Genomic DNA, 24319 nt, shown 5'->3' with positions numbered 1-24319 from the left:
TAGCTAATGGCAAACTTGGGCAGGACAGTTCTTCAGAGTGAGGGGAGAGCCCAGGACCTGGAGTGCAACTAACAGGCCTTCTCAGTTATGGAGAGGCCAATGGCTCTCGGCTTCCTACGGATAGTAAATGACTCATGCCCATATCACCTGCAGCCATGTGGGGATGTGGGCCAGAGACAGGAAATGAAAGGGTAGAGCAGAGGAAGACCAGGCACTTCTCCCTGGAGTTGTAGATGCAAGTCCAGCAGAGCTGATGGCCATTGCTTTTCCTCACTGAGCTGATGACCAAGAGAATATTTTAATCTTAGGATGGGACTGTGATTTTTTGAATGAAAGTATCACTCTCTGTAGCTGCCTCTTCATCCTTCTTGTCATTATTGTTTGTTTAGATTTCAAGCCCCAAACCCCATTCTCTACCCCCACCCCTCTGATTTAAATTAATACTGTCTGAAACCCTCTTTCTTCAGAAAATCTTTTCTGGGATCGTAAATGCTGGGTGGGCTTTATGCAGACAAAGGGACCCCCAACCTCATTCACAAGCACAGAGGACTTGTACTTAGGAAGGTGGTGGGTCTCTTTTTTCCTATTTAACTGAGCTGGGGATTAGGGATGGGAACCCGTTTGTGAATTACATGGAGGAGGTAGCTTTCTCTTTGTGGGGGTTTGCCAGTCTGGAGCTCTCAGGGAGAGTTCCAAAGTGTGGGCAAAATCAGGTCAGAATTCTTGGGTGATGTTGTATCTGCAGGTTGATTTGTTTCCTCGTTTAGAACTCAATTTATATAAAAGGATACAACAGTAAAATAGTAATGGCAGCTCCGTCCATTCTGCTCTGCTGTGGTCTCTTCTGGAGGGTAGAAGGTGTTACCTTCAGGAAACTGAGGCTCCAGGAGGTGAGCTGATTGCCCAGAGTTGTGCAGGTACGAAGTGGCAGAGCCCAGGTTCAGACTCGTCTCTCTGCCCGACAACCCAGGCCGTGCCCGGTGCCAGGCGCTGCCAGAAGAGCAAAACGCGCCCCGCTGCGGAGTGCTGCGCGTGGTGTGTTTCCCTGTGTCATTGCTGTGCTTGCGTCCTTCGCAAAGCCTGTGGTTTCCTTCTGTTTTTCCTTCGCCGCTAGCCTCTGAGTGATGCCAAGGGCCTGGAAGCAGGGTTCTCTGCTCAGACATCTTGGTTCTCATCTGTTTTACAAGATTATCCTTGGCCTCTGTTCTCTTTTTGCTTTTGTTTCCTTTCTGGAATGCTTCTTTAAGGCTGTAGTAAAGATAAAGATAATCCTGCCCAAGGGCTTGAAGAAATGTAAGGGAGAAGGTTTTTTAGCAAGCAGTTGAGGTTTCCAGCAAGGTTTGTTGCCACACTCCTTGATGCCCTGGGGGTCGTCTTTCTCAGAAGCGGAGGAGACATGTGTATAAATGGACGCAGCTGCGTCGAGCAGCCGTGGACCCAGTGAGGCATCTTGTCCTCGGCCACATTTCTCTGCATTAAGCAAATTAAATGGGAGCCCAGGCCCAGCACCGTTCTCTGAAGAGGTCGGAGTTCTGATCCCAGGTAGAAGGAAGAAAGCCAAACCAGTGAGGCTGCTTGCAGGAGGGTGCGGTGAAGACAGGAGTGGCTCTGAGAGTCTTGGGATCTTGGGGTCGACAGGAAGCCATTGCTTAGAGCTGGCCCTTTGCCCTTTCTGAAGCAGCAAGCAGGTCCCTGGGAGACAGGCCTTCTGGTGACTGCCACTTTATGTACCCGATTTTAGGTCCGTACCATTTCTCCTGTTCCCCTCTACTTGTCCCAGACACATATTCAATCTGGGGCTGACGGCCCTGCTGGTGAGTAGCCTGGCACCTTTCTTCAGGGTGTCTCCTGAGCCAGCTGCGACTCATCTTGTTGGCACGTAGAGTCTGAGAACACATCTCCCTTGCTTTCCCCCTCCTCCCTTCCCCTTCCCTCTATGCCCCAGCTGGGGCCATGCGGTATCCTGGGTCCATGGTAAAATAAGCTTAGTTGCACACGCACCTTCTTTCCGTCTCTGCTACTTTGACTCTTCCAGGTCAAACCAGCCTCAATCCGAATTCACTTACCCGCATATTCATTCAACAAGCCTTTTGTGCCAGGCACTGTGGTAACCTCCATTTTCAAGGCTGTATCTGATATTGTCAAACCAGTATCATATGCAGAAGTTTGGGTCACTGATCTGCCTTTGGCCTGATGCCCGTTTTATAAACCCATTTTCTTCTTGATTAATACAGTACCTCTTCCCCAAAGAGTTGAGGCCTAGATTTTGATTCTGACCTCAATTCAAGGTGGGGAGCCTGGACCAGGCCCCTCACTGACAGGTCTCATTGTTTTCTCAGCGATGGGAGTTAGAACCTCCCTCCCCCTTTGTTATCTGTTTGCTATTCCTAGCACAGATCCTCAGGATTGGCCTGTGCACTGCCTCTGGCCTGGATCCCGTTTGGTTGTTGTAGCTACCCTGTCCCCCACTCCCACCCTGCTGCGCTCCTCCCCCCAGGCAATGGCTTCTCGTTCCTTCCCAGCTTGTCCAGCTCCTGGAGGTCTCTGGAGAGTCCCTGACTGCACACAGGAAGCCCCATCCAGGGTTCCGCAAAGATGCTCTTTAAGGGTGTGAGTGAAGGGAGAATTTGAAAATAGAAAAAGGGACTCCATTCACTTATTTTACCTTTGAGACTAACCTGGTGGCTTGAATCAGTCCACTTGGGCCCATGACGCCAGGATTATTGGAGTCTTTCCCAGGGCCTCTTCTGGAACCCTCTGGTTTCTGGGAGTGCTGGAGGCTTGTGGGGCTTGGTCTAGCTCCTCTCTGAACTGCTGTGTTAGGGGTGCTTCTGGATCGGAGATCTTCAGAGAGAAGACCCGAGTGTTGCTGCCCTCTGGTCCTGGGCCTTCTCCACTGGGCGGGGGCTCTGCTTTGGGGCCAGGGTGAGCAGAACATCTGGGGACTTAGGGGGTGGGGAAGCCTTTTGTTCATTCCCTTATTTATTTGTTCTTTTGCCTCTCACCTTCCCACCCATCTCATCTCCCCACCCCAAAAAGAGAATGTCAGAAGTAGAAATATTAGCAGCAGAGTAGACTCTTACAGACTCAGGCCTGGTGGTTTATTTATCTCCCTTCCGCAGGAGCTGCAGGTGGAGACAAGAGTTCTCATTGCCTTCACATGAATTTTCCTTTAGTTCAGAATTACTTAGGAGGAGGAAAGAAGATTTTACTTGCTGTTTTCCTTACCACCTAGAGAGCTCACAAGCTGTAGCAAGGGTAGGGACTTGGGCATTTTGACTCAGGATTTTGCAGAGGATGCTGGGTGCTCCATGCTGGATAGGAACACGTGCTAACTTAGGGGAGAGCTAACAGGATCCCAATTTCTCCCCTCCCTGTAGCAGGAGGTCCTCATGGACCATCCCAGGCCCTAGGCAGCCCTTCCAAGGACCTCCCCACAGTCCACCCGGAGCTGTGAGTGTCGCTGTCCGGAAGGCTGAGGCCAGGCCTGAGGTGCCTTTTGCCGGCACCTCAGGCCAAAAAATCATCTCTCCCTTGTTATACACGATGCCAACAGTTTTCCAGACCCTTTCCCCTTGTCAGCAACTTTCTTATTTCAGAGCAGTTGACATGCATTTATGTAGGTGTTAGATTACCGGGAAGCTTAGATCCAGCTTAGGCAAAACACAGACATACCAGACAGAACCTGAGAGCAATGTACAAAGCAACAAACACATCAACCACTATAAAATGCGATCAGGGCTTCCCTGGTGGCGCAGTGGTTGAGAGTCCGCCTGCCGATGCAGGGGACACGGGTTCGTGCCCCGGTCTGGGAGGATCCCACATGCCGCGGAGCGGCTGGGCCCGTGAGCCATGGCCGCTGAGCCTGCGCGTCCGGAGCCTGTCCTCCGCAACGGGAGAGGCCACAACAGTGAGAGGCCCGCGTAACGCATAAAAAAAAAAAAAATGCGATCATCCCGGGCCTGGCTCCTGTTTTCCTTGGAGCTTAGTTCTGGAATTTCAGACCTGACTTTTTTTTCTTGGCTTATCAATTTTCCATATCCTTGAACTCCTTATCCCAGGTAGGAAAAGGTGAGGGGCCATCTCTGGAAACCTACACCAGTTTGCATAGGCCCTTACAGTAAGCAAAGTACTTTCACATACATTCCTAAGGGGTATCAGAGGTCTCATTTTGCAGATGATTTGCCCGAGGTCACGAACAGCCAGGCCTGGGATCCAGGTATTCTGCCACCAAGTCTTCTGTACATTCTGCAGAGCCATGTTTCTCTCCCTTTAGGGTTTATTTGTTCTCTAAACGTTTACCCAGTGCCTGCTTGGTTCCCTGCTCTGCTAGGTTTGGGATGCCAAGATGAATAAGCCGTGGTCTCAGGCCTGGCAGTGCAGTGAGCTACTTGCTGCCTGTAGCCAGGCACGTCACTTGGGAAGTAAGGCTCCTCTTATCCTTCTTCAGAACACAGACTGCACAAATAAATGTGCTTGGCAACAAGCAGAACAGGTGTTCTGTCCAGAGCCATGAACCGGGCCTGCCCGTTGCTGGGGGAAGGCACTGGGCTGGGCCGAATGGTGGGGGCACTCAGGAAGGATGTGGTGAATGAGAACTGGGTGCCTTCCCTGGAAAGTGGAGCCCACGCACGGAAAGCCTGAGGATTGATGGGAGAGTGAGGCAGGAGGTCTGGGCCCCGCGAAAAGCTCCTTCGTTTTTGCCAGTCCCGCCAGCAGTAGAGGGAGTTCTGGCAGACTCTGTTGGTGGCTAAAAGCATCGCTGGTTGGTGTGTTTGTTCAGGGGGTGAGGAGGAGGAGGGACTGAAGCAGAGGCGGGCGGTGGTGGTATAAAAGCATTTAGGGAGAGACTGAGCCAGCATGGGGAGAAAGGGTAGTTAGCACTTAGCTTGAAATGCTAAAAGATTCAAGCAGTAGCTGGTGCTAGGCGAGGACTGAGAAAGGAGAAGGGAGAGTGAACCGAATCTGGGGCCTCCGAGGATTGGAACCAGCCTTTCCCTCTCCCCCCACGCTTGCTCCTCAGGGTCAGGAATTCCACCTGATCGCCCTCTCTGTTCCTTTAGTGTGAGACTTAAGGATATTTGTCATGGAAGTCTCAGAACCTGGCCCAGTGCCTCTCAATGAACTGTTCCCCATGAAGCTCGCTGAGGCCTATTGCCCCTCTCCCAGTAACCCCCACCGAGGGGAGGGCCCCTGGCACAGACCCGCCCTGCCTGGGATGGAGCCCTTGGTCTCCATGGTCACTGGGCTCTGAGTGGTCAGCAGCTAGCCCTCAGCTTCAGGGGCCACTGTGTAGCTGAGAGAGACTTGCATTTGCTTCCCAACCATTTATTGAGTGCTCACCCTGTTCCAGGCCCCATGCTACACACTGGAGACACAGCAGGGAACCAGAAAAACAGCCCTGAACTCCTGTCCTCAGGGGAGGCAGACAGAGAAGGCCAGTTGCCATGTAATTGCAGCCTTGGTGTAAGGAGAGTGCCTTAACCCGAGTGGGCCAGGAGAAGCCTCCCCCGCTGTGCTGTTATCTGCTTCACAGCAGGCGCCGCTGGGTGAGGATCTTGGCAGAACACCGGGGAACTTGGGGCAGGTTTCATGTCTCAAACTCTCAGTGAACTGGAGTAGAGGGTGGAGTAGAGGGTGGGAGGAGCTATGGCAGCCACGCCCCCTCCCTGGCTGGAGCCACGCCTCCCCCTCACCAGCTGGAGTCTCTTCCGGAGCTGTGTCGTCCTGGTGAGTCCCTTCCCACTGACGCACCCTAGGACCCCGTGTGGCAGTGCTCTTAACTAGCCCCTGTGGTGTCACTGGGGTGATGGCAGAAGGGCTTGTTTCAAGTTGAATTAAATGCTTTCTTGCCCGGCAGCGGATTATCAGATTGTGGATTATTTGGTTTTCTCCTCACATCTGTTAGGTGTTTACTTCAGGCCAGGCTCAGCCCTTCCCTCGAAGAACTCCCAGCAAAGTCTTCTTGATGTCTTTTTTTCCTGGCCTCTTACCTGCTGACCTTACTGAGAGGTACTGGGCAGGGGTGAGGTGTGAATTCAGAACGAACCGCCTTGGTACCCACAGGAGCACAGGTGGAAGAAACTGAGTTCGGGGCTGCCCAGGTAGCAGTGACCGGAAAACAAGAAGTACCCGGGCTGTGAGGCCCTGATTTCTTTTTTGAAGGCAGCCCTCGTGGCCCTTCAGGCCATGACTGTGGTTGTGTCTGCAGGGCCAGGGCCACCCTTAGGCCGGGCACGTGTGGCCTCTGCCTGGAACTCTGCACCTGAGGGGCCCACACGTTGGAGTGCCTCCCTCCAGTGCTGTTCCAGCTGGACATTCCGAACCCAGACTGGGACCCACATCAGCCCCTTTGGGGAGCTCTCAACCCTCTACCCTGTGCAGGGACAACCAGATGTCCTGCAGGGTTGTCCCAGGGCCCTGAGTCCAGGCCCTGTTCCAGGAGGGCAGATTCCACTGGTGGCTGCAACAGTCCTTTGTAGGGTTGTGTGAGGTTGGGCGGCCAAAATGGTGCTGACACGCTAATTTTGAGCGACTCAAGTTTTTTATATAGATAAGGGGATTTCCCCGCCCCCCCCCCCACAAGTGTTTGCCTGGGACCCCATGTATCCTAGGGCAGCCCTGTCCAGGGGCTACCCATCGGGCCTTCCAGCTCTGCTTAGCAGCTCTTGGCCTAGACCAGAGTGTAGGATAAGGGCCTATTGTTTCTCCCTCGGACCTGAATGGCACTCTGTTTTCTGCACTTGGCTCCTGGGCCAGCAGCTTTCTTGCTGCTGCAGTTGTAACAGTCTTGTCTCAAATGAGAAATTCGTTCCCACCCTGACTTCACATTGTTTTACTGGAATCATGGGAGGATAAGGCTTTGAGCCAACATGGGGTCTTGTGTTGGTTGCTGCTGGGTGGGAGCTGATAGCTGAGTGCAGAGAAGGGGGCCTTTCCTACCAAGAGACCTTAGTCTGGGGGAAGCAAAAGGGGGAAAACCCCTTTGTTCACATTGAACTAAAGGGGCGAGTTGGCAGGAATCTAGGCCAGCTCTGACCTGGCAGGAGAGGAATGCGGTAGGAATGCAGAGAATTGGTAGGAAGCCCCCTCTGTGCCCCCTGGGTGAACTGAGACTGGGGGCAACTGGGCAGAGCCAAGGTGAGATATTTTCTGCCCTCTTCCCTTTCTTCCTTGCTTCCTGCCATCCTTCCCCAGCCACATGTGTTCCTCTTTGCCCTGTCTACTGTAGAGCAGAACAATCCCGAGATTGAAGGGGCCTCTTTTGTGTCGAGGTCAAAGGAGTGGAAAGGTGGTGTGGGACAGAGAGCTTGTTTGTAAGACTTTGAAACCGCAGGAAGCCGTCTGCTCAGCTGAACTCCTGGGCCCTTTAAGGTGGTCAAATATAGGGCACTGAGGTCAGTCCGCCTGCCTTGACTCAGTGCAGGAATCACAGCCCATTCTGCACTCACCTCCACTACCTCCTCTTATGTCACAAAGTGAAGAAGCCTGTTTGCTTTATTTTAAAGTTGTTTTTCCTTCTCTCAGTCCACAGGGAATGGCTTCCTAGACCAGTGGTTCTTCAAGTGGGGTCCCCAGGTCCCTGCAGGTCCTCAAGACCATTTCGAGGGGGTCCCTGAGTCAGATTTTCATACAATACTAGGAAGTTACCTGCCTTTCCCACTGTGTTGACATTTGCACTGATGGTGCAAAAGCAATGGTGGGCAAAACGGCTGGCAGCTTTGCAGGAGTCAGGGCAGATCCCTTCACCTCCACACACTTGCAGTTCAAAAGAGCCAGCTTCACTTAAGACTGGCCTTGATGAAACAGTAAAGATGGCTCATTTTATTAACTCTCTATGCTTGTGTGCAGGTCTTTGATATTCTATGATGATGAGATGGGAAGTAAACAAACTGCATTGGTTGGCCCGAGGGAAAGCACTTTGGGGGGTTTTGAGTTACGAGCTGAACTAGCCGTATTTTCAGGAGATGCTGTTTTTACTTGAAAATAACTGGCAGCTGTGGTTATTCAGACTGGGGTATCCGACAGACTTTTTCTCGAAAATGAATGTAGTGAGCCTGTCGCTTCAAAGAAAACAACTAATAGTATTTGTTGCCAGTTTGTTTACCAATAGTATTTGGTAAAATTAGAGCTTTCAGGCCAAAATTAGCATTTTGGAAAGCTTGTATCCATCCTCTTGTGCTCGACAACTTCTCAATACTTAGAGTTTTCTGATGAGATTGATGGTGATATTATATCTGTGACATCTTGGCATTTTATTATATCAGTAAAATGTGTCAGCATCTTGAGGATTAGAATAACTCAGTAAACTGGTATTTTCCAAATGACCAGTGTATGACGTTACAAAATCATGTTGGGAAAAGGCCCACTTGCAATTTAAGAAAGGCCAATGGGGGCTACCCTGGTGGTGCAGTGGTTAAGAATCCGCCTGCCAATGCAGGGGACACGGGTTCGAGCCCTGGTCCGGGAAGATCCCACATGCCATGGAGCAATTAAGCCCGTGTGCCACAACTACTGAAGCCCATGCGCCTAGAGCCCGTGCTCCGCAACAAGAGAAGCCACCACAATGAGAAGCCCACGCACCGCAACGAAAGAGTAGACCCTGCTTGCTGCAAGTAGAGAAAGCCCGCGCACAGCAACAAAGACCTAATGCAGCCAAAAATAAATAAATAAATAAATAAAATTTATTAGGGAAAAAAGAAAGGCCAATGGATTTTTAACGTAACAGTACATTAAAGTCCATAGGGTTTCATATTTCACATTATAATTAACTACCATTTGTCAAGTTTTGGTATAGTATCCAACAGTGATATCCACAATTGTCTGAAAAGGCAATTAAAATATTCCTCCCTTTTGCAACTACATGTCTGGGCGAGTCTAGATTTTCTTCATAGACTCTACTTATTACAATAAATTGAACACAAAAGTGCAGATATGAGAATCCAGTGTCTTCTATTGAGCTGAACATTAAAGAGATTTGCAAAATGTAAAACAAGACCCATTCTTCTCACTATTTTTTTAAAATATAGTTATATTTTATTAAAATATTTATGTTAGCTTATAATGTGTTTGTTATTTTTAAACAAATTAATAAATATCAACAAAGGTACCACATCCTGGAATAACCCAGCACTGAATTTCCTTTGTCTACAGAAACCCTTCCTCCCCTTATTAGAAAACTCTCTGAGATCAAGGAGCATCTAGACTTCTGATTGATGGTTTAAAAGGCAAACAGAAAAACTTTTTTGCATAAGAATGTTAACTTTTCAAGAAGCTTTAACATTGCATTACTTTTAAAATTTTATTTTTATAACAGCTTTATTGAGATACATTTCACATTCTTTAAAATTCACCTTTTTAAAGTGTGTAATTCAGTGGTTTTAGTATATCCACAGTGTTATACAACCATCATCACTATCTAATTCTAGAACATTCTTATCACCCCAAAAAGAAACCCTGTTTCCCAGAAGGAAACCTTCCTCTACAGCCTCTGGCAACCATTTTCTGTCTCTATGGGTTTACCTCCTGTACACATTACATAGAAATGGAATCGTATAATAGTGGCCTTTTGTGTCTGGCTTGTTTTAGTTAGAATATTTTCAAGGTTCATCTACTGTGTAGCAAGTAACAATACTTAATTTTTAATGGTTGAATAATATTCCATTGTATGGCTATACAACATTTTGTTTATCCATTCATCAGTTGGACATTTAGGTTGTTTCCAATTTTTGATTATTATGAACAGTGCCACTATGATCATTTAAGTGCATGTTTTTGTGTGGACAAATGTCTTCATTTCTCTTGTGTATATATCTAAGAGCTGGATCATTTGAGAACTCTGTATTTAAGTGTTTGAGGAACTTCAAAGAGTTTTCCAAAGCAGTCATTTTATATTCCCACCAGCAGTGTATGAGCGTTCCAGTTTCTCCATATCCTCACCAATACTTATTATTGTCTGTCTTTTTGATTATAGCCACCCTAGTGGGTGTGAAGTAGTATCCTGTTGTGGTTTTTTTTTTTTTTTTTTTTTTTTTTGCGATACGCGGGCCTCTCACTGTTGTGGCCTCTCCCGTTGTGGAGCACAGGCTCCAGACGCGCAGGCTCAGCAGCCATGGCTCATGGGCCCAGCCGCTCCATGGCATGTGGGATCTTCCCGGACCAGGGCAGGAACCTGTGTCCCCTGCATCGGCAGGTGGACTCTCAACCACTGCGCCACCAGGGAAGCCCCCTGTTGTGGTTTTGATTTGCATTTTCTGTAAGACTAATGATGTTGAGCATCTTTTCTTATGTTTATTGGCCATTCATATGTCTTCTTCAGAGAAATGTGTATTCAAATCTGTTGCCCATTTTTAGTTGTGTTGTTTATGTTTTTGTCATTGAGTTGTAAGAGTTCTTTATATATTCTGGATATTAGACCCTTATCAGGTTATATGATTTATAAAACTTTTCTCCCATTCTGTGGTTTGTCTTTTCATTTTCTTGCTGGGGTCCTTGAAAGCACGAAAGTTTTTTTATTTTGATGAAGCCAATTTACCTATGTTCTTTTTGATTGCTTGTGCTTTTGCTGTCATAGCTAAGAAACTATTGCCTAATCCAAGGCCACAAGGATTTATATTTTATTCTAAGATTTTTATAGTTTCAGGCCTTAAATTTAAGTCTTTGATCCATTTTGTGTGAGATTCTGTAGATGATGTGAGGTTAGGGTCCAACATCATTCTTTTGCATGTATATATCTGGTTGTTCCAGCACCGTTTGTTGAATTGTCTTGGTACCCTGTTGAAGATCGATCGATTGGCTGTAAATGTGAGAGTTTTCTGGGCCCTCAATCTCTTCCACTGATCTATATGTCTATCCATATCCCAGTACCACACCATTTTGATTACTGTAGCCTTGTAGTAAGTTTTGAAATTGGCAAGTGTGAGTCCTCCAACTGTGATCTTCTTTTTCAGTATTTTTTTGGCTGTTCTGGTTCCTTTGCATTCCCATGCAAAGAATTATCTTGTCAATTTCTAATAAAGTAAGCTGTGATTTCTTGATAGAGATTGCATGCATTGAATCTGTAGATCAGTTTGGGGAGTATTGCCATTTTAACAATATTAAGTCTCTGATCTGTGAAAATGAGGTGTTTTTGTTTAGGTCTTTACATTCTTTCAATGATATTTTGTAGTTTTCAGCAAACCAGTCCGCACTTTTGTTAAATCTGTTCCTTGGTGTTTTATTCTTTTTGGTGCTTGTCTTACTGTATCTTGATTTAACTTTATCTTGTTTACCCCTCCTCCCCACTCTCTCCTCTCAACCACACTGAGTCTCCATAGGGCCTGGCACTTCAGTAGCACAGTGCACTACAGTAAAGGTTTTATGGTTTTATTGATTTTTTACCCACACCACCTTTGTGAAGAAGGCATGGCCATTACTGCCCCTGGCGTAACGGTTGAAGAAACCGAAGCCCAGAATGCAAGGTGAGTCCCAGCACAGCACTGGCCAATGGTCGCAGAGGCAGGGCCCGGGGCTTAGTGACTCACAGCTCCTTCTGGTCATCATCCTCCCTGAGACTGACACGCTATTCTTGGCCCCCAAGCTTGTTTCTGTGTTGCTACCTCTCTTATCTTGAGCCCCTGGGCATGATGGGAAGAGAGGTGGATGAAGGCTGATATCACAAGGACTGACCATTAGGCTCACTCTTCTGGGCATCACCAATGTGCCAGACTCTCTAGGTATTTCAAAAACACATGACCTCTTGAAGCCCTCAGAGCAACTCTACAAGATGACTCAGATCTTTCTGCATTTTATAGATCAGGAAACTAAGGTTCGAAGGGTCATGAATATTCCCAAGTCAAAGAGCGAATTACGTGCTGGAGCTGCAGTTCAGCACAGTTCCCAGAGCTCAAGCTGTGGCGCTGGACCAGGGGAATCGTGGTGCTGGGAGGTGTGAACTGTGTGGAGGAGGAAGGGAATGGGGGTTTCTTGGAAATTGTGAGGCTCCCTAACACTAGGGTTGGGTTGGGTCAATCTAGAAGCATTTGTTCATTAGTCTGGAGCTGATGTCTCCAAGTAGTGGGCTTGTTGCGTCTTTCTGAGGGTGATGAAGTGCCAGCAGAGGCCTGGAAAAGCTCTGTGACCCTATACCCTGTGGCGTCATCCTTTGGTGATTAATTCTGGTGGTGGAAGCTCATTTGCCACGTGTAGGTCTTGCCTCCACCATCCACATGGTGAATTCTTTTTATTTATTTATTTATTTATTTATTTATTGACTGTGTTGGGTCTTGGTTTCTGTGCGAGGGCTTTCTCTAGTTGCGGCGAGCAGGGGCCACTCACCGTCACGGCCTCTCTTGTGGCGGAGCACAGGCTCCAGATGCGCAGGCTCAGTATTTGTGGCTCACAGGCCCAGTTGCTCCGCGGCATGTGGGATCTTCCCAGACCAGAGCTCGAACCCGTGTCCCCTGCATTGGCAGGCAGATTCTCAACCACTGTGCCACCAGGGAATCCCCTACGCATGGTGAATTCTTAAAGTGCAGGGGTCACATCACCTTCTATCTTTGTTTCTCCATAGCACCTAGCATTGTTTCTGTTACCCAGTGGGCATTCCTTATAAGCTTTTTGAATAAATGGAAGACATTCTGCTTGCTTTGCTCCTAGAAGTTACAGACTCTCAATGCCTCTGTGGCTGGATTTGAGGTGATAGAGAAGAATGGGGGACCAAGGCCATTAGAGGGGTCCAGCTGCTCTGGTAGTGCGAGACAAGAGGCTTGAGACGGATGCAAGATCTGCCTCTTGTTGACCATGTCCCCATCCCCAGAGCTGAGTGCAGACCGCTGTCGTTCCTACTTGGAGTCCCTGATGGGATGTCTGGTCTGTCTGTCACACGTAGGGTCAACAGTGTTGTTTCCACATCTGAGCAACCCATGAAACCAGAATAACTTGGCCCTCACTTTACCTGCGACAGACCCTTACTCCTTCCCCCAACTTTTGTTTCCTAAGATGAAGAAAACAACCACGAAGAAGTAGTGATTGGTGGCCTTGGTGGTATTTCACAGCTGCGTAGAAAGCTAGTTGCTGCAATTTCCAATGCCGGATGTTCTGCTTAGACTGAAAACAGCTGTACAGATGGTTACGTCCCTCTGTGATGCAGTGAGGGGTAGGGAGCTTGCCTTTCTCCCCAGCCTTGTTGTGGCAACTGGTGTCCCAGTCACACCAAGCCACACATGGCTTGTGAACACGCAAAGCCAGGTGGCCTTCCCGTCACAATGCTCCCTCTTGCTGGAACACTTCCTCTTCCTCTTTCCCTGCCAGGCCACCTGTCAGTCTCCTCCTCAACCTCCAGTCTCCTCTCTAGATGTCATTCCCGCTGCTGTTGAATAGAAAGTGGCTATTCATAGTAACCAGATCCATTGAGCCCTCACAAACCACCGTGCAAGGTATATGTTGTTAATCCCCAAAAACATTTTGCTATTCCTGGATGGAGCCTCTCGTTGGAGTGTCATTCTGGCCTCATCTCCCGGGATCTCCAGCTGCCGGTCTTTGCAGGGTTTATTAGTGGTTCGCACCCTTCCTTGGTGGGCTTGGGGGGAAGCACGAGGCTGCTTGTTGTCAGCTCTGGAGAACGATGAAGAGGTGGAAACACAGGTAGCTGTGCGGGTCGGGATCTGGATCCAAGAGCAAGTTTCCTCCCCCACTGGGTTTTCACTTAGCTCGTGGGCTCCAGGAGGCTCCTGTGATTTGGACCTTCACCTGACTTAGGGACCAGGTGCACCCACATTTCATTAGCAGGCTCTCTGGGCGCCAGCTGCCATGTCAGGTCGTCGCACGGAGCCAGGGAAGGCCCTCTCTGACTAATTAACCTCGGGTTCTGGACACTAAACAAAGTTAGAACAGCGAGTTATTGACTCTGCTGCCTCCAAGAGCTTGTCAGAGCTGAGGCTGGTTGTTTTTGTTTTGGTGGTATTGGGTGGTACCCAGTGGGTGGGAACGCTACTCCTGTTCTCTTTTTTTTTTTAAGATTTATTTTTATTTATTTATTTTATTTATTTTGGCTGCGCCGGGTCTTAGTTGCGGCACGCGGGATCTTTGTTGCAGGATGCAGGATTTTTTAGTTGCGGCATGCAAACTCTTAGTTGCGGCATGCATGCGGGATCTAGTTCCCTGATCAGGAATTGAACCTAGGGCCCCTGCGTTGGGAGCACAGAGTCTTCCCCACTGGACCACCAGGGAAGTCCCTCTACTCCTGTTCTTGACTGGAGTGGTCTTTGGGAGAACACTGCACTAAATGAATTGGTCTGGGTGGGCTTAATAATGTGGGCACGCATTTAGAAACCTTGCTAGGGCTTCCCTGGTGGCACAGTGGTTAAGAATCCGCCTGCCAATGCAGGGGACACGGATTTGAACCCTGGTCCTGGAAGATCCCACATGCCGCGGAGCAACTAAGCCTGTGCGCCACAACTGCTGAGCTTGCGCTCTAGAGCCCATGAGCCACAACTACTGAAGCCCATGCGCCACAACTGCTGAAGCCTGCGCGCCTAGAGCCCGTGCTCCGCAACAAGAGAAGCCACCGCAGTGAGAGGCCCACGCACTGCAACGAAGAGTAGCCCCCGCTCGCCACAACTAGAGAAAGCCCATGCGCAGCAACGAAGATCCAACGCAGCCAAAAATAAATAAAATTAATTGATTTTTAAAAAATAGAAAAAACCTTGCTAACGAGGTCATACCAGGCCAACAACCCACAAGAGCCACTGGGTAACATGTGCCCTTGTGAGGAATCCAGTCTCCTGGCCCCATGATGTTACCAGTTCCCAGGGGCACAACCTAAGGCATCCCGAGGTCTCAGGAGGGGGAGAAAGACATTAGACACCTCATTTTTTTCTTCTCCTGTTGGATCCTCTGCTCCTTTTCTTAGGCCAGAAGCTCTCTCTCCTCCCTGGCTCTCCCATCCCTGGCCCCGGTCCTCCTCCCCTTGTAAAACCCAAATACCACTGCCCTTTAATCCTTCAGCCAGAACACATGGGCAGCAGCTTTTCACTGCCTCCTCCCAGCTCACCCCTGACCTGATTTTGTTTTTTTGCCTTTTCTCAAACAGTCTGTTCAAGGTCTACTCCTGAGTTGGAGGTTGGCTCACAAGCAGCCTCTCTCTCGCCGAAGCTGTAGGGGAGGGGGCAATTCTGGAAAGTCATTGACAGAGGCTTAACCCAGAACGTCATTTATAAACAGGCAGCAGGCAGAGGGCCCAGATTTCGGTGTTCCGGCACCAAGGACAGCATGGCCTCCCTGGGGCTCTGCAGACCAGCTGCCGCGGTAAGAGGACCGCCTTTCAGAGTCCCCTAGGCGTACTGTCCTGGGTGGGGTGTGCACGCACTGTGGCCTCGTTTCTCTCCTCTCTGGAACTTGGCAGCCTTCTTGTACCTGGGAAAGGAGAGGGCACAGGGATTCTGGGAACGGTCCTTAGAGACAGGAAACCAGGAGTGGCCTGGATCATTGCTCATGGGCCTTTGGGGACACTGGTCAGGGATGGGCAGGACCGAGGAGCCCGAGGTAGGCAAACCCTACCTGACAGTGAAAATGGGTTCTGCCCAAGACCTGGGGACACAGGAAGATGGGCCGTGAGTCCCAGAGCTGTGGGCCAGAGTGCCTTTGTGTGGTGGTGACATTTAGGGGAAAGGTCACGTGGCTCCTTTGGGGTCCCTTGTTGAGATGGTGAAGCGCCAGCGGTCGGGAAGGGTCTGCTCTGAGCACAGCACCAGGCCCAGGGTGCACACGTGCTATACTGCACATCCTTGGCCAACTCGGGCCTTGATGAAATGCTCTGTAGCCGCAGAACAGGAAGGCCTGGCTTTCCTTTAGGAATCTGGGAAAGATCAGCTCTCCTCAAGGTGTGAGTTTGTGATTATATCCTAGACAGCAATGAATGGAAAGTGGATAGGCACCCCCTTCTGGGAGGCCAGATTTCTGGCATTTGAGCAGACTCGCAGCTCAGGCCTCAGCTGGGAGGACTTATCCCATTTGCTTAGAAGAAAACCTTTCCCTCAGTTTACAGGGAGGAGAAACAGATAAGGGCCCCAAATGGCTTCTGGTTCTTATCTTCAACTGCAAACAGGCCGGAGTGTCCTCCAGGTCATGGGATAAAGACTCAAGGAAAAGGGAGAAACTGGCTGTGTGTGTCTGTGTGTCTGTGTGTTTGTGTATGTCTGTGTGTTTCAAGGAACAGGTGAGAGGGAGGGACATACAATTCCCTCTGCTTTGTCCCAAACTTGCCAAGAGCAGAAGTTGATAAGGAATATGCCTTTTCTCCCTGGTGTCCTGTGGAGGGATGTGGTTCCTTTGACTTTATTCACAGGTAACTCTAAGGGACACCTGCCATGAGGAGGAAGTCTGAGACAAGGAGGCAATCAGTACTTACTAATCAGGATGGATCTGGAATGATCTTGTTTGTGTATTTGGTCTCCTTCTGACTGGAATGAAATGTCAGTTTCCCCGTGGGCAGGGACATCTTCTCTCTCTTTCAAGTGCCTAAGGGCACCTGGCTTGTGTTACAAAGGCTCAGTCAATATCAAATGATTGAATGAATGGAGTGCCTTTTCTTTGCTTCTCATTTCACTAAACCTCTCCAACTTCATTTTCTGTTGATTTCATACCAGACTTTTCACTTGATCAGCACCTACTTGGTGACGCCTGACCCTGGCCCTAAACTAGTCAGGCCAGACCGTGCTGGCAGGGAGAGGAGGCCCATGCCAGACCCTCTCTCCACCTGCCCGCCGAGCAGGTGCCGTCACCCCGTGTGCCAGGCGCTGTGACCTGCCGGGGCCTCTTGAGTGGATCCTTCCTCTGAGCCCAGATCAAGTCCCCACCCCCATGACACCTTACCCAGCTCTCCTCAGCTGCTTCACCTTTCCCCCGCCTCCTTTGCGTATGCTAGGTGTTTAATATTCCTTATATTTCAAGTGAACTAGTCTTGTCTCCTCGCCAGATAGACAGTTTCTTGAAGGCACGGGCCGTGTTTTATATTATCCTCTGTCCTTCAAGTCTGTGTTACAGGCAGTAGGTGCTCAATAAACACCTGACGGCTCTGATTGTGTGAAATCTAATCACAGTCCTTTGAGGATGCTTTGCAGTTTACAGTTTATGAAACCGAAGGAGCAGTCTGCAGTTTCACGTACAACAGGTCACTCGTCAGCCCTCCATGTTGGACGGATAAGCCTGCTTTATAGGTGAACTAACAGGTCTGAACTGTTTTTCACTCATAACACTTCTGACATCGAATATGTGGGTTTTTTCCTCACACCAACCGATTCTCTTGTTCTCTGCAGACATCAACTAGGTATCCTCCAATTCAATTCAGTTCTGACACTACTGAAAGTTAGCGCAGACCCCACAAGTGAAGGGCTGAGTCCCACAAGACGGCCCTGGCTTCAGACACCAATGACAACACCTGGCCTCCTGTGAATCAGATTCCCCTGACCCCTCCTCAGGTTCGAGAATTTTCTAGAACTGCTCACAGAACTCAGAAAAGTACTTACTATTACCAGTTTCTTTTAAAGGATACCATGAGCAGCCAGATGAAGAGGTGAATAGGGCAAGGTCTGGAAGCGTCCAGAGTGCAGGAGCTTCTGTCCCCAGGGGTTGGGGTGCACCACCTCTTGGCACAAGGGTGGATTTACCAACCTGGAAGTTCTCTGAACCCCATCGTTTAGAGTTTTCACTGAGGTTCCATTACACAGGTATGATAGGCCTTTGGTGATTAACTCAATCTCCAGTTCCTCCCCTCCAAGTAACGGGGTAGGGCTGAAAGTTCCAACCTTCTAATCACAGGGTTGATGCCTCTGGCAACCAGCCCCCATCCTGATGCTATCTAGGGACACACCAGGAGTCACCTCATTAGCATAAACCCAGGTGTGATTGAAAGGGGCTAATTATGAATGAGAAAGGTGGCTCCTGTCTCCCCTTCCACTCAGGAAATTCCAAGCATTTTAAGAGCTCTGTGCCAGGAACCAGGGACAAAACCCAGATTATATATTTCTTATAGATCACAGTATCACACAGGTGCAGAGAGGTCGATTGATCCCCAGACTCAAATGACCAGATGGTGGCAAAGCTGCAAGTTGAACCTGAGTTTTTTTTTTTTTTTTTTTTTTTTTTTTTTTGTGGTACGCGGGCCTCTCACTGTTGTGGCCTCTCCCGTTGCGGAGCACAGGCTCCGGACGCGCAGGCTCAGCGGCCATGGTTCACGGGCCCAGCCGCTCCGCGGCATGTGGGATCTTCCCGGACCGGGGCACGAACCCGTGTCCCCTGCATCGGCAGGCGGACTCTCAACCACTGCGCCACCAGGGAAGCCCCGAACCTGAGTTTTTTGACTGTCAGACCTTGCCCTTCCTATGGGACCACGTGGTGTAGGGGGCATATGGGGGTGTGTGGTCCCCACCTTCGCTTCTTCAAAGCTGCCCCTGCCCTCCATGAAGGGAGGTTCCTGCCTGACTTCACTTGTCACCCCTGCACTCCCCACCCCCTCCCACACCCTGGCTGTTTTTCCCTTTATCCTTCCAAAGCTCCAGCTCCTGGGATGCTGGTGCAGTGAGTGGAAATGGAAAATGGGCTGCATGAAGGAACACTGAGGTGGCAGGGAGCTCAGGAGGTGGTGCTGGGGCCTGGGGGGCAGCAGATGGGGCGGGAAAGCCCATTTTCCTTATCTAGAAAGTAAAGATGAGGGACTTCCCTGGTGGCGCAGTGGTTAAGAATCCGCCTGGTGGGCTTCCCTGGTGGCGCAGTGGTTGAGAGTCCACCTGCCGATGCAGGGGACACGGGTTCGTGCCCCGGTCCGGGAAGATCCCACATGCCGTGGAGCGGCTGGGCTCGTGAGCCATGGCCGCTGAACCTGCGCGTCCGGAGCCTGTGCTCCACAACGGGAGAGGCCACAACAGTGAGAGGCCCGTGTACCGCAAAAAAATTAAAAAAAAAAAAAGAATCCGCCTGGCAATGTAGGGGACATGGGTTCAAGCCCTGGTCCGGGAAGATCCCACATGCCGCGGAGCAACTAAGCCCGTGCGCCACAACTACTGAAGCCTGTACTCTAGAGCCCGCGAGACACAGCTACTGAAGCCTGTGCGCCTAGAGCCCATGCTCCGCAACAAGAGAAGCCACCGCAATGAGAAGCCCGCGCACCACAACGAAGGGTAGCCCCCACTCACGGCAACTAGAGAAAGCCTGTGCGCAGCAATGAAGACCCAGCACAGCCGAAAAAAAAAAAAAGTTAAAAAATGAAAAAAAGTAGATGATGCTGTCTGTGCCAGTAGTCAAGGTTCCTGTTAGTAGCAAATGAGAGCATCTATTAAAGTACTTTATAAACTGCAATGCCATAAGAATATTTCTGTTCAATATAATTATAGTATGCAAGTTGCAGCTCAATAAAGTTTCAAATGGGATAATACCCACCTCATAAGTATGAGGGTGACCTGGCTGGTGCCTCGCCCAGGGCCTGGCACTTAACAGACGCTTGTAGCTATTATTCATTATTATTGTTTTTGTACTTATTGTAAGACATGACGTCTTCCCTCAGAGAGGGGTGGGTGGCACTGAGAGGGCCTCCTGAGGTAGGGACCTGTAGGTTGGGACTGAGAAGATAGAAAAAGCAGTCTGTCACCTGGGGCTTTCGTAATTCATTTACTACCTCAGGTCCCGAAACCCTGTTTTTCCATAAAGTCTGAACTTCTTAGCTGGGATGCTCCTTCCTCCCTGTAGAATTTTCAGCAGTCTAACTTCTCAACATTGAGGAGAAACTACTACCTTCAAGCGAACACGCCCACTACTGCTGGCAAGCAGAAAGTGAGTCTTGGCACTTCAGAACCTGCTCAGTAGCAAAAGAGCCTGCGGTTGTAGTTGCCAGAGCTCCTGGCAGCCACCCATCTCTTCTCCCCGCCCAGGGCATGCGCTGCAGGGTAAAGGCCAGTGTGGGTCTGTGCACCCTGGCTATCACTGCAAAACTTCAAAACAACCCAGGGGAGGTGCCTGCTCCACTCAGCTGTGTGCTCTGTCGGACTTCCACCAGCGATGGGCACAGGACCAGTGAGGTCCAGTTAGCCTGTGCGGGAGAGGCTGTGCTGGGGGGACGAGGCGTGGGTGTGATGCTGACCCGGCTGGTGGGGGAGGTGGCAGGCCCTCACACAGTGATTGCAGGCCCGGGAACAGCCAGGGCAAGCGTGATGGTTGGGGAGGAACGGTTGGGGGTTGGCAGGCAGGGCAGAGCGAGGGTGGTAATGAGTAAGCTAGATAGGATGGTAGATCTTCAATCTATCCACAGCAGGCTCCTGGGGAGCTGGGCCGTGACTGAGGCACAGCTTGGGACAGTGGGCAGAACGGAATGTGATTGCCGTGGCCAAGCTACGTATCCTGAGTTTCTGTTTCCTTACTTACAAAGCTGGGGCCTTACAAAAAACCTTACAAGGTTTTTTGATGGTTAAATGAGATAATGTGAAGCACTTAATGCGATGGCTGGCACTCGGTGGCAAGCCCATGCAAGCGATATCCGTGGTTCTGATGCTTTGCCAGGTGGCCCTGGTCATTAGGATAAAACCAGCAGTAGTGGATGCCTAGGACTCTGTCTCTGGGAAGCCTCTGGCCAGCTTTTGTGCTCAAATTCCAAAGCAGGGTGAAAGGTCAGATCAAGGGGCAACAAAGGAACGGTTTCCTGGGGAATCAGGAATAGGGAGAGAAAGCAGCAGCAGCCCTAGTCAAGGTCGTGTCCTGTCTGGGTTGCTGTTTACTTTCCTTCTTCCAGGAATGGAAGCTCTTTGCCACTGATTTCCGTCACCATCTCCTCGGCTTGTGGACTCTGTGAGGTGGTGATCAGTTTACCAGAGAACCAAGTTTTCACGCTGAGTGAAGTTCCACAGTGCCTTCCTCTGTAGGGTTGTTCGGGGTGTGGGTGTTGAGCAGAATAGCAGTAAAGGCTGGCCAGGAATGGTCGACGGTCATGCATTGATTCTGAGAAATTGAATTAATTGGCCAAGGCAAGTCACATACCCAACAAGGGAGGTTGAGGCATCCAGGGACGAGCAACGGTGGGAAGTCATTACTTACCTCTAGGCCTGAACGGGTCAGGAGAGGAAATAGTGTTTCCTCCAGACTTCAGGGCGGGTTGACAGTGTGGAGGCAAGGATGCCCAGCAGGGACTCTCATAGAGGCCGGACATATCCTGAGTCAGGACTGTGACATCAAGGCCAGCAGAGAGTAGGGAAGAGCATACTCCACGTTCTCTCTTCTCCCAGCCTCCTCTCTCCTGCCCGGTGCCTCCCATTGGCTGAACCTGCAGGACGCCAGCCAGCGAGGGAGTCTAGGTACCTCCATCCACAGGCCTCAGCTTCGCTGGGTGCAGGGCAGAGAAGGGAGATGCAGAGAAGTGAGCGGAGAGCAACCAACCAGGAAACCTCTCCCAAAGGCTAGTTCCTGGTGGAAACATCGACTCAACAGGTGTGACGGACTCCTGGTGGCACAGTGGTTGAGAATCTGCCTGCCAATGCAGGGGACACGGGTTTGAGCCCTGGTCCAGGAAGATCCCACATGCCGCGGAGCAACTAAGCCCGTGTGCCACAACTACCGAGCCTGCATTCTGGAGCCCACAAGCCCTACTGAGCCCGCATGCTGCAACTAGTGAAGCCTGTGTGGCCTAGAGCCTGTGCTCTGCAACAAGAAAAGCCACTGCACCGAGTAGCTCGCACACCGCAGCAAAGAGTAGCCCCTGCTCACCGCAACTAGAGAAAGCCGCGCACAGCAACGAAGACCCAGCACAGCCAAAAATAAAATACAAACAAATAGGGCTTCCCTGGTGGCGCAGTGGTTGAGAGTCCGCCTGCCAATGCAGGGGACACGGGTTCGTGCCCCGGTCTGGGAAGATCCCATATGCTGCAGAGCGGCTGGGCCCGTGAGCAATGGCCGCTGAGCCTACACGTCCGGAGCCTATGCTCCACAACGGGAGAGGCCGCAACGGTGAGAGGCCCGTGTGCCGCAAAAAAAAAAAAAAAAAAAGTTGAAAAAAATGAAAGAAAACCTAAATAAATAAATGGACTCCCTATGTTCATGGATGAGAAGGCTTAATGTTGTTAAGATATAGGCTTAATATCCTTAAATTGATCTACAGATTCAATGCAGTGTCTTTTACAATTCCAGCTGCCTTTATTTGCAGATGACAATACAAGCCTAAAATTCACATGGAAATGCAAGGGAGCTAGACTGCCAAAAGGATCTTGAAAAAGAACGCAGAGGACTCACACTTCCCAATCTCGAAACTTATCCCAAAGCTACAGTAATCAAGACAGAGTGGTACTGACATAAGGACAGACATACAGATCAATGGAATAGAATTGAGAGCCCAGAAATAAACCCTCACATTTATAGTCAGTTGAGTTCTAACAAGGGTACCAAGATAACTTAATGGGAAAAGAATAGTCTTTTCAACAAATGGTGCTGAAACAACTGGACATCCACTTGCAAAAGAATGAAGTTGGACCCCAGCCTCATACCACATATAAAACTCAAAGTGGATCAAAGACCTAAACGTAAGAGCTAATAACTATAAGACTTTCAGAAGAAAACATAGTCATAAATCTTTGTGATATTGGGTTAGGCAGTGGTGTCTTAGATACGACAGCAAAAGCACAAGCAATAAAATTTTAAAAATAGATAAATTGGGCTTCATCAATATTAAAAACTTCTGTGCAGCAAAGGACACTATCAAGAAAGTAAAAAGGTGGTTCAAAGAATGGGAGAAATTTTTTTGCAAATCATATATCTGATAGGCCCTTGTATCTAGAATAGATTTTTTAAAACTCAACAATAAAAATACAAATAATCCAAAGGCAAAGGATATGTATAGACATTCCTCCAAAGAATATATCCACATGGCCAGTAAGCACATGAAAATATGTTCAACATCATGAGCCATCAGAGAAACGTAAAACAAAACTGCAATGAGATATCACTTCATACCCACTAGGATGGCTAATCAAAAAGGCAGATAATAACAAGTGCTGGTGAGGATGTGGAGGAATTGGAGACTTATAAGCTGCTGGTGGAATATAAAATGGAGCAACAGCTGTGGAAAACAGTCTGGCTGTTCCTCAAGTGGTTAAACATAGAGTTACTATATGATCCAGCAGTGTATACCCAAGAGAAATGAAAACACATGTGCACCCAAAACTTGTACACAAGTGTTCACAGCAGCATTATTCATAAGAGCCAAAAGGTAGGAACAACCCAAATGTCCATCAGATGGGTTAATAAAATGTGGAATATCTGTACAATGAGATATTCTTTGGCAATTAAATGGAGTCCTGTTACCTGTTACAACATGGATGAACCTTGAAAACATTATGCTACGTGAAAGAAGCCAGACACAGAGGAGCATATAATTTAGTATTCCTGTGTCAGTTAGAAGCAAGGCCCAGGGCCTCAGTTGTCACTCATGTTGTCTTCCTGTGTCATAGGTTCAGCCAGAGACCATTTCCACCATGGGTCCCATCAGTAGGAATGCTGGCTCCGCTTTCCTTCAGGTCCCCTTGTGGGGAAGGGTGCCTGTGGAGTGGTCATGTGTAGTCCACGCCTCACCTGGTGCCCCTCTGAGTGCCACACTCCGGGGACGCCCTCTGCCTTCCTGTTCTTGCAGCTCCTGCTGCCTTTCTGGCCTGTTCTCTCCCTTTTTTTGGGTGGGGCTCATCCACAGTAGCTTCCTGAGAAGCAGTGCCAGGAGGTCAGTTGTGGCAGCCCTGTTCTTTGTATTTTTTTTTCCTTCTTGTCTTTATTTGAAGAGAGCTCAAAATACTAACAGAGTATCACTTTATTACAGTCATGATTTCACAGTCACAAGACTGAAAGTTTCAGATTTTACCAAGAGTGAAATGGCTTTATACATGAACTTCGGTTTAACCCCAAAATAGCAGCTACCCAGGTTTCCCACAGAACTTGACCATAATAATGTATAAGTCCCATTCTCATACGCATCCTCATTCACATAGACTGCTCTTAAATTGAGTTCAATTCCAAAATGATTAAAATTGAGAGATTCCAAATTGATTAAAATTGATTAATTGAAATCAATTAAAATTGATTTGTTCTTTATCTTTATTTCATCTTCACACATAATGGATAGTTCAGCTGGATAGAGAGTTTCAGGCTAGAAAACATTTTCCTTTTGAAGTTTTTTTTTTTTTTTTTTTTTTTTGCGGTATGCGGGCCTCTCACTGTTGTGGCCTCTCCCGTTGCGGAGCACAGGCTCCGGATCGCAGGCTCAGCGGCCATGGCTCACGAGCCCAGCCGCTCCGCGGCACATGGGATCTTCCCGGATCGG

General features: G+C 49.2%; 1 protein-coding gene across 4 annotated transcripts in view; it reads left to right on the top strand.

The window, feature by feature from the left end:
- PC (pyruvate carboxylase) overlaps positions 1-24319 on the top strand; it is a 106118-nt gene that overhangs the window by 35484 nt on the left and 46315 nt on the right. The window contains exon 1 of one of the 4 annotated variants that reach the window (XM_032641569.1): positions 15154-15285. The exons of the other annotated variants lie outside the window; for them this stretch is intronic. Within the exon in view, the coding sequence (XP_032497460.1) occupies positions 15250-15285 (36 nt within the window). The 5' untranslated portion in view covers positions 15154-15249. Of the gene's footprint in view, positions 1-15153; positions 15286-24319 lie in introns of those variants that run through there. 4 annotated transcript variants of the gene reach the window in all.

This window comes from Phocoena sinus, chromosome 8 (assembly GCF_008692025.1).
Source record: "Phocoena sinus isolate mPhoSin1 chromosome 8, mPhoSin1.pri, whole genome shotgun sequence".
NCBI classification, from domain to species: domain Eukaryota; kingdom Metazoa; phylum Chordata; class Mammalia; order Artiodactyla; family Phocoenidae; genus Phocoena; species Phocoena sinus.
The sequence above is the reverse complement of the archived record's forward strand: the minus strand, read 5'-3'. Positions and strand labels throughout refer to the sequence as shown.